The sequence below is a fragment of the Nansenia antarctica genome, assembly GCF_963989245.1.
Source record: "Nansenia antarctica genome assembly, chromosome: 4".
In the NCBI taxonomy this organism is placed as follows: domain Eukaryota; kingdom Metazoa; phylum Chordata; class Actinopteri; order Argentiniformes; family Microstomatidae; genus Nansenia; species Nansenia antarctica.
The window spans coordinates 49,970,824-49,980,122 of NC_137689.1; the positions used below are offsets into that span (position 1 = coordinate 49,970,824).

General features: G+C 51.1%; 1 protein-coding gene across 1 annotated transcript in view; it reads left to right on the plus strand.

Annotated features, from left to right (window-relative positions):
• pitpnm2 (phosphatidylinositol transfer protein, membrane-associated 2) overlaps window positions 1-8,873 on the plus strand; it is a gene marked incomplete at both ends in the record, with an annotated part of 38,090 nt that extends 29,217 nt beyond the window's left edge. Inside the window, 9 exons of the mRNA XM_080528675.1 lie at window positions 1,517-1,684; window positions 3,287-3,435; window positions 3,575-3,691; window positions 3,827-3,943; window positions 4,242-4,390; window positions 5,713-5,862; window positions 7,179-7,362; window positions 7,557-7,685; window positions 8,484-8,873. Coding sequence (XP_080384801.1) covers window positions 1,517-1,684; window positions 3,287-3,435; window positions 3,575-3,691; window positions 3,827-3,943; window positions 4,242-4,390; window positions 5,713-5,862; window positions 7,179-7,362; window positions 7,557-7,685; window positions 8,484-8,873 — 1,553 coding nt within the window. The remainder of the gene's footprint in view (window positions 1-1,516; window positions 1,685-3,286; window positions 3,436-3,574; window positions 3,692-3,826; window positions 3,944-4,241; window positions 4,391-5,712; window positions 5,863-7,178; window positions 7,363-7,556; window positions 7,686-8,483) is intronic.
• Between the last annotated feature and the right edge of the window lie 426 nt (window positions 8,874-9,299).

Consider the following 9,299-nt stretch of genomic DNA (forward strand, 5'->3'; position numbering starts at 1 on the left):
AAAGTTGCCCATCACTATTGAGGAAAAAGTTAGGACACCCTATGCCCTAATAGCTGGTATTGCCCCCTTTGGCTGAAATAACATTAGGTAGACGTTTCCTATAACTGTACCAGTCTCTGACATCGACTGGGAGAAGGGTTTTCCCACTCCTCCATGCAGAATTCTTTCAGCTGTGTGATGTTTGAGGGGTGTCTTGCATGCACAGCCCGTTTCAAATCACCCCACAGCATCAGCAGGATTAAGACCTGGGCTTTGACTTGGTCATTCCAGAACTCTCCATTTCTTTCTTTTGAGACATTCTTTGGTGGATTCACTGGAATGTTTTGGGTCATTGTCATGTTGCATGGTCCACATCCACTTCGGTTTCAATATTTGGACAGATGGTCTCACATTTTCCTCAAGCACCCTCTGATACAATAAAGAATTCATAGTGGATTCTATGATGGTGAGGCCCTGCTGCAGCAAAGCAGCTCCAAACCATGACATTTCCACCCCCATGCTTCACAGTTGGTATGAGGCTCTTGTGCACAAATGCTGTCTTTGGTTTCCGCCAAACATGTATTCTGTTACTGTGCCCAAATAATTCAACTTTGGATACATTTTTTCAAAGCACATTGTTCCAGAAGTCCTGGTGTTTGTCTAGGTGTTCTCTGGCAAACTGTAGTCTTGGCCTGATGTTGTCTTTTTGACAGCAACGGTTTTCTCCTTGCACACCTCCCATGAAAATCAAACTTGTGCAGTCTCTTTCTGATGGCCGATGGTTGATATTTTGACATCAACTGTGGCAAGAGCTACCTGTAGATCCCCTGATGACATTCTAGGATTGTTGGAGACTTTTTTCAACATCTTGCAGTCTGCTCTTGGGTTGAACTTGCTAGGACGGCCTGACCTGAACATGTTGGCAGTTGTTTTAAATGTTCACCTCTTCTCTCTCCACTATTTTCCGGACCGTGGAATGGCTGATTTCTAATTGTTTGGAGATCTTTTAAAATCACTTACCAGGCTCATACGCATCTACAACCTTCTTTCTGAAGGTCTCAGAGAGCTCTTTTGAGGTTTCCATGGTGATACCACTCACTTCAACAATCAAGTGCGAACCAAACTAAATGTCTGAGGTTTAAATAAGACAGGCTCCTCCAAAATCCTCTCTAACGATGTTCTAATCATTTGCACCTGATGTGGTGCACTTGATTCTAATTTTAGGCATTTTAAGTAGTAATACATTTGCGGTGTCCTAAGTTTTTCCTCACAAGAAAATTGCATTTCTATTAATTACATTTTACAAATGAATTTTAAAAGAATTTTCTTTTCAGTTTAATATGTCCATATGTTTAAATATGTTGTAAAAGAAAGATTTTCATGGGGTGTCCTATCCTTTTCACATGACTATAGTTTCACACTGCTGTGCTGAAGTCATTACCCCCAGCCCCTACATACCCCTACATACCATCATACATACTCTTTCTACATAATCTAATTAGAACCCCTCTCCCCCCTCACCCCTCTCTCTCTGTAGCGGATGTGTTGCACTCCCACTGTGGCGTGTTTGTGGACAGCCAGTACCCGTCGTCCCCCCTCAGCGGAGCCCCCCACCCCCGAGGCCTCCGCAGGGCCAGCGAGGCCAGCATCGCCAGCCAGGTGTCAGGCATGGCCGACTCCTACACCGCCTCCAACATCGCCAGCAGTGAGTTGACCTTTGACCTGCTGTGTCAGGGCAGGGCTCTGTGTACTGCTGGGCTTACCTCGTATGTCCTCTGTCCCAGCCCTCTCCTGCATTCCATTTTACTAAATGTGAATTTGTCGTCGACATGGAGGGAGAGAGAACGGTTTGGGAACAAGCATTCTCCTTCAGCTCCCCTTAAGATTGAATTAGATATTTATTTTTATTTTTTAGAAATGTCATTTAAAATGTTAGCTGAATGCAGCTTTTTTACAATACGTCTGCTGTGTACTGTGCATGTCCGGTATACAATTTCTCCAGTATGCCAGCCAGTAGAAACAGACAATTCATTCACTGTGTGTTCATCTCTTCATTTGCTACCCCCCCCTTGTTACCCTCGCAGCGAACACATGCCAACGCAGCCCGTCCACAAAGCCCAGCTTTCTGTCCCAGCTGTCTCTCCCCTACCATAAGCTCTCCCGAAGCCCCTCCCTTCGGAGGAATAAGAAAGTCCGGCCCAGCTTCTTCTCCCTGGGACGCAGCGAGTCGCCTGGCTCGGACGTGGGCTTTGACCTGTCCTCTGACCTCACTGATGTCACCTCTGACATCACAGACACAAACTCTGACCCCCCCTCGCCAGGCGCACTGATGGATATGGAGCCAGGTACCTTGGGTACTGTAGTTCCCCCCCGACAGGGGGGGGGGGGAAAGAGTGTTTTGCTCCCCCGTGTGTGTTCCTGCCTGCCCCTTTCCGATGCCTTCAGCTAGCACCCCTTGCCGCCCCTAGTGTCCCCCCAGGGCCACCATACCCACAGTCTGTCCTGTGTGTCCTCCTGTCCTCTGTCCCCTTCCAGCTGCATCAGAAACCTCCTCTGCTCTGCTCTCCGTCGCAAGACTTACAGGCTCCGAGCTCTTGACAAGGTCCTTACAAGGTCCGTGCTCTTGTTCTCTGAAATGGTGTCCTTTCCAGACATTCACGTGACTAATTGACGTGGAATGAATTTGATAGGCCGGAATCAATAAACCGAAAACTCAGTGAACCGAAACTCAAAGCAAGTGTAGTGGTGACGTGACTGATACTGATGCAGTCCGTTCAGACAGGAAGGGGGGCCATTTCAGAGCACGTAGACCACACTGTATTGGACTCAAGAACTTTCGGAGCTCTTCCTACAGTAACCCTGCTCGCTCCTCTGCTCCAAACCGCCCCCTCATAACTCCACTCTACTCCCGTTCCATCTGCCCCCCTCAAACCCCTAAGACTGCTCTGGTTCGGACCTCTAGACTGAGCCTTTCCCCCTGGACTTTGCATCTCTGGACTGTAGATCTGCTGTGGAATGATCCAGTTGTGTCTTCTTCTCCCTCGCCTCTGTGACTCTGGAGCTCTAAGTCCTCCGGGGGGCAGTGTTAGCTGACTCTCTGCTCTCTCTCTCTAGGCATGCTTTGGTTTAGGAGTCTCCTGTGCCTGTTCTGTTGTTGACTGTGTGCCCTCTGTCTGTCTGTCTGTCTCTCTCTCTCTTTCTCTCTCTCTCTCTCTCTCCCTCTCTCTCTCTCTCCCTCTCTCTCCCTCTCTCTCTTTCTTTCTCTCTCTCTCTCTCCATCTCTCTCTCTCCCCCCCCTCTCCTCTAGTTGCGTCTCGGTGGTGGGGCAGTAAGAGGATGGACTTTGCCCTGTACTGCCCTGACGCCCTAACGGCCTTCCCCACCGTGGCCTTGCCACACCTCTTCCACGCCTCCTACTGGGAGTCCACAGACGTGGTCTCCTTCCTCCTCAGACAGGTAAGACAGACCTCCTACGGACGCTCCGTCGAGCGCTTACGACTGTTCCAGACCTATGACCTATGTATGTTGTAGAGGGGAGTGGAGTCGGTCGGCTGACGGTCAGAGCTGTTTTTTGCGTCCCTGCGTCCTTGTCTAGGTGATGAGGCATGAGAACTCCAGTATCCTGGAGCTGGATGGGAAGGAGGTCACTGAGTTCACGCCGTCCAAGCCCCGCGAGAAGTGGATACGGAAGAGGACCCACGTCAAGATCAGGGTGAGGTCACTTCCTGTTTCATGGACCTGTACTACGGGTTGCTGAAGCGATAGTATGTTGCCAGTACAGTAGATAGCTCTGGTTAAAGATGTGATGGATTGATGACCTGTTTTGTGTGTGTGTGTGTGTAATCAGAACGTGACAGCCAACCACCGTGTGAACGATGCCGTGTTCACAGAGGACGGACCCCAGATGGTGATGGGACGTTTCATGTACGGCCCTCTGGACATGGTCACCCTCACTGGGGAGAAGGTAACCACACACACACACACGCACGCACGCACGCACGCACACACACACACACACACACACACACACACACACACACACTATCCATATTGCACAGGAGGTGCTAGCATAGCATGATGTTTGATCAGTGATCTATAGTATGTAATGTACTGTGTATGATTGACAGGGTCCCCTTCTCATGCATTCAAAATGAGCCTCCCATTTCCACCTCCACCAGCCTCCCCTTGTTTGATGTTTGATGTGTAGTACGTTCTCCAGTAAGTTCTCCAGCAGTAAGCTCTCTTCCTCCTCCCTCCTCCAGATTGACATCCACATCATGACCCAGCCCCCTTCAGGAGAGTGGGTGTACTTCGACACAGAGCTGACCAATAGCAGTGGCCGAATCTCGTACGCCCTCCCAGAGGGTAAGAGGTTGGGCGTGGGCGTCTACCCTGTCAAACTGGTCGTCAGGTAGGTGACCTGGTCATTTGTGACGGCAGCTGGTGAAAGGGGGAACTGAACCTGAAGTCTGCAACCGACTGAATGTTCAGACTTTTATTCCGAAAAACTTCAATAAATGTCAACGTTGTTGAAAATCAATGACACATCGCTAGTCAACTAACACAGCTTGTTTTGTGAGCCTGCTAACAATGTCAAGTAGTGTTATAGTTAACTAGGTAGTCGTGGGGATTACTCACCGAATCCATTGCGCAGTTACGCAGTATAGAACAGTGGATTGTGTACATAGCCTCTATTGATGTAAACCAGCTCTTTATCTTCTTGTGATTTTATGCATCTATGCTTTTTCCAAAATGTGTTTCTTTTTCCTTTCTTAAACACCAGGGGAGCCTCCCCTCCTAAATTTCGTTGTTTGGTACCTGTACTGTAACAATGACAAATAAAGTCTATCTATCTATCTATCTATCATTGCATTGCGATGTTTTGGCTTGAGTAGCGAGTGTGTCATTGATTTTCATTCATCTATTTAAAATGTTAAGAGTAAAAGTCTGAACATTTGGTCGGTTGCTGACTTGTTTCCCCCTTCACCAGCTGCCGTCACATTTTTGTTCAAATGCTGCACATTACATTACATTACATTACATTACATTACATTACATTTCACCCCACAAAGACATGGCAGGCCCACAACATGGTGTATTCCCTGTAGCATGGCAGGATCTTTTTATTGTTATTCATCCCTCCTCCCTCTCCCTCCCTCCCTCCTCTCTCTCTCTCCCTCCCTCCCTCTCTCGCCCTCCCTCCCCTCTCTCTCTCCCTCCCTCCCTCCCTCCTCCCTCTCTCTCCCTCCCTCCCTCCCTCCCTCCTCCCTCTCTCTCCCTCCCTCCCTCCCTCCTCCCTCCCTCCCTCCCTCCCTCTCTCTCCCTCCCTCCTCCCTCCCTCCTCCCTCCCTCCCTCCCTCCCTCTCTCTCCCTCCCTCCCTCCTCCCTCTCTCTCCCTCCCTCCCTCCTCTCTCTCTCCCTCCCTCCCTCCCTCCTCCCTCTCTCTCCCTCCCTCCCTCCCTCCTCCCTCTCTCTCCCTCCCTCCCTCCCTCCTCCCTCTCTCTCCCTCCCTCCCTCCCTCCTCCCTCCCTCCCTCCCTCCCTCCCTCTTTCTCCCTCCCTCCCTCCTTCCTCCCTCCCTCCTCCCTCCTCCCTCCCTCCCTAACTCCCTCCTCCCTCCCTCCTCCCTCCCTCCCTCCCTCTCTCTCCCTCCCTCCCTCCTCCCTCCCTCCCTCCCTCCCTCCCTCCCTCCCTCCTCCCTCCTCCCTCCCTCCCTCCCTCCTCCCTCTCTCAGGGGCGACCACACCTTCGCCGACAGCTACCTGACGGTGTTGCCGCGGGGAACGGAGTTTGTGGTGTTCAGCATCGACGGTTCGTTCGCCGCCAGCGTGTCCATCATGGGCAGCGACCCCAAGGTCCGGGCCGGGGCCGTGGACGTGGTCAGGTAGGGAGGGTGGGGCCGGGGAGGGAGGGGCCGTGGTCAGGTAGGGAGGGAGGGGCCGTGGTCAGGTAGGGAGGGAGGGGGCGTGGTGAGGTAGGGAGGGAGGGGCCCGTGGTCAGGTAGGGAGGGAGGGGCCGTGGTCAGGTAGGGAGGGAGGGGGCGTGGTCAGGTAGGGAGGGAGGGGGCGTGGTCAGGTAGGGAGGGAGGGGCTGTGGTCAGGTAGGGAGGGGCACTATAGCTAGTGTGTTAACACTAGAACAGCCATGGTGGACCCTTTTTTTCCTTTTTCCTTTTTTCCTTTTTTCCCTTTTTTTCATTTGACCCTGTGAGTAAATGTATTTGTGTGGTGGCCTGGGAAAAAATTGATGGAAATCGCGATTTTGGCGATTTTGATATTATGTGGGTATTCTAGTACCGTACTTTGAACTCCATACTACATTATGGTGAATAAACATTTTAAGAAAACAAAAGAGAAAGTACTTATTTTTATGTTTTTGTGGCGGGTAGTTTGCTAGCGAAACAACGTCATGTTGAATGTGTCTCATTCTCAGTTAAGCAACGCACGCACACATGAGCGAAAGGAGAGACGATACTTCCACCTGTGTTATTGCCAGTTTACTGATGCTCACAATAAGCATAAAGTAATAACATCTTAACTAGAAGACACACAAATGGATCTGTCCCTCGCATACCGACGAGGCGAGCAGACTAACACCGCATCACAAGCAGACAAACGAGACCGGCCGATCTGCATAGGCTCCTCCCCCGACCCGGAGGAGAAAGGGGGAGAAATCACCTTTCACTTTTTTTGACATGATACATTAAAATGCTCATAACTTTTTAAAATAAAGGGCTATCTCAGTCATTCAACCAGTTATGAATAGCTGAGAACTTCTAATTTATGGAAATATAAAAAAATGAAAATGTCAAAATGCCACCATGTGAAGGGTTTTCCCAGGCCACCACACATTTTTATATCTTTGCACTCAATCAAATTTCTTTTGACTTCTCATGACTTTTCCTAGATATGTGCGTTCTACCACCCAGTATCCGTACATTTTCAAAATCACATCAGGATAAGCTAGTATAAAAGCTATTTTGCAGTTTTTCTTTGTAGGAGGGCAGGCTCATTTACAAGCCGGCCAACTAGTGGTTGTTGTGTGTAAATAGCAGCTTAGCATTGTAAAGAGGGGCGGCTTTTATAGTAGGTAAAAAGGCAGGTCTGGAGCAGGTCTGGAGCAGTCTTGGCCAGCCAGCCTTCCACCTGACCCCCCTCCCTCCCTCCCTGACTCCCCCTTCGCTCCCTCTCTCTCTGGCAGGCACTGGCAGGACCTGGGCTACCTGATCGTGTATGTGACGGGCCGTCCAGACATGCAGAAGCAGCGGGTGGTGGCCTGGCTGTCCCAACACAACTTCCCCCACGGCATCGTGTCCTTCTGTGACGGCCTGGTGCACGACCCCCTCAGACACAAGGGCAACTTCCTCAAGGCTCTCATCTGTGAGGTAGGAGGGTCAGAGGGCAGGGGGGGGGGGTCACGGGGTGTGTGTGTGTGTGTGTGTGTGTGTGTGTGTGTCTGTCTGTCTGCCTGTCTGTGTCTGTCCGTCTGTCCGTCTGTCTGTCTGTGCTTAAGGAAGACGAGGTTTAGGTCCAACCCCTACAACACCATGACCAGTGACACTGTGTGTTCTGTACTCAGGCTCACATGAAGATCTTCGCGGCCTACGGCTCCACCAAGGACATCAGCGTCTACTCCTCCATCGGCCTGCCCCCCTCACACATCTACATCGTGGGACGGCCCACCAAGAAGATGCAGCACCAGTGTCAGGTACTTCAACCACCTTTATCACTGCAGAAAGTGAAAGCTCTCAAAAACAAGAAAAAAAAAGCAATAGAATGTGGGATGCTTAAAATAAGACAAATTATCTGCCAACAGAACAGGAATTTTACAAATAAAACAAGTAAAATGTATTGCCTTGATTTAAGACATTTACTACTTACTTACTACTTACTTAGATTCACTTTTTGCAGTGTAGAAAGTGCACCGTGCAAAGAAAACATTTAGTCAAACTGAAATAGTGACTAAGAGGAACCCTGTTACTGTTAGCCCTGTGGTAACCTGTTACTGTTAGCCCTGTGGTAACCTGTTACTGTTAGCCCTGTGGTAACCCTGTTACTGTTAGCCCTGTGGTAACCTGTTACTGTTAGCCCTGTGGTAACCTGTTACTGTTAGCCCTGTGGTAACCCTGTTACTGTTAGCCCTGTGGTAACCTGTTACTGTTAGCCCTGTGGTAACCTGTTACTGTTAGCCCTGTTGTAACCCTGTTACTGTTAGCCCTGTGGTTACCTGTTACTGTTAGCCCTGTTGTAACCCTGTTACTGTTAGCCCTGTGGTAACCTGTTACTGTTAGCCCTGTTGTAACCCTGTTACTGTTAGCCCTGTGGTAACCCTGTTACTGTTAGCCCTGTTGTAACCCTGTTACTGTTAGCCCTGTTGTAACCCTGTTACTGAGCCCTGTTGCTGTTATCACAGTAAAGAATTAGAGTGGAGAATTGATGGAGTGATTGGTGGAGTGACTGATTGATCCCCTCATACCGTCTATTGATTGTGTTGCCTCTCCTCCAGTTCATCCCAGACGGCTACGCGTCCCACCTGTCCCAGCTGGAGTACAGCCAGAGGTCCCGGCCGGCCAAGACGGCCAGCACCCGCATGGTCCTCCGCAAGGGCAGCTTCGGCCTGGCCGCCGGAGGGGAGTTCCTCCGCAAGCGGAACCACATCCTGCGCACCATCTCCTCCCAGCCCGGGCCGGGCGGAGGGGCGGGACCTAACTCTCCTCCCATCCAACCGGGACGGACAGAGCGCACCCTGAGCCAGTGCGAGGGCGAGCGGGAGCGCGGGTTCGGAGGGGGGGCGGACCCCCGGGCCGCCCAGAGGAGTATGAGCCTGGCGGCGGGGTGCTGGGGCCGCAGCGGGAGCACCAAGGAGGGGTCCGGTGGCTTACTCAGCCCCAAGTAGGGCTCACTAGACCAGGCTACGGTGGGAGGGAACCCAGCCTAACGACCTGAACCACCATCATCTCTGGATTGGCCCTTAAGAGAGAGAAGGATGGCGGGGGGGGAGGGGGGGAGGAGAGGGACACCCAGGGTAGATAGGAGGATGAGAGGGAGGGGTAGGGTATAGGGGAAGAGGGGCAAAGAGAGGGTATTCAGATTTTAGGGGGGGAAAAGGGATAAATAAGTGATAGAGAGCAAAGAGATGAGTTGATGTTGAGACAGAGGGGTAGAAGAAAGGAAGGCTGGATGGACAATAGACGGATCGAGGGATAGATAGAGGAGGGAGAGGAGGAGAGAGGGACATGGGAGAAAGAGGGACCGGAGGAGCGCTCACCTTGCTGTTAAGGACCGTTCTGACATGAAGGCATTTCTTCTGTAGCATGTCTCA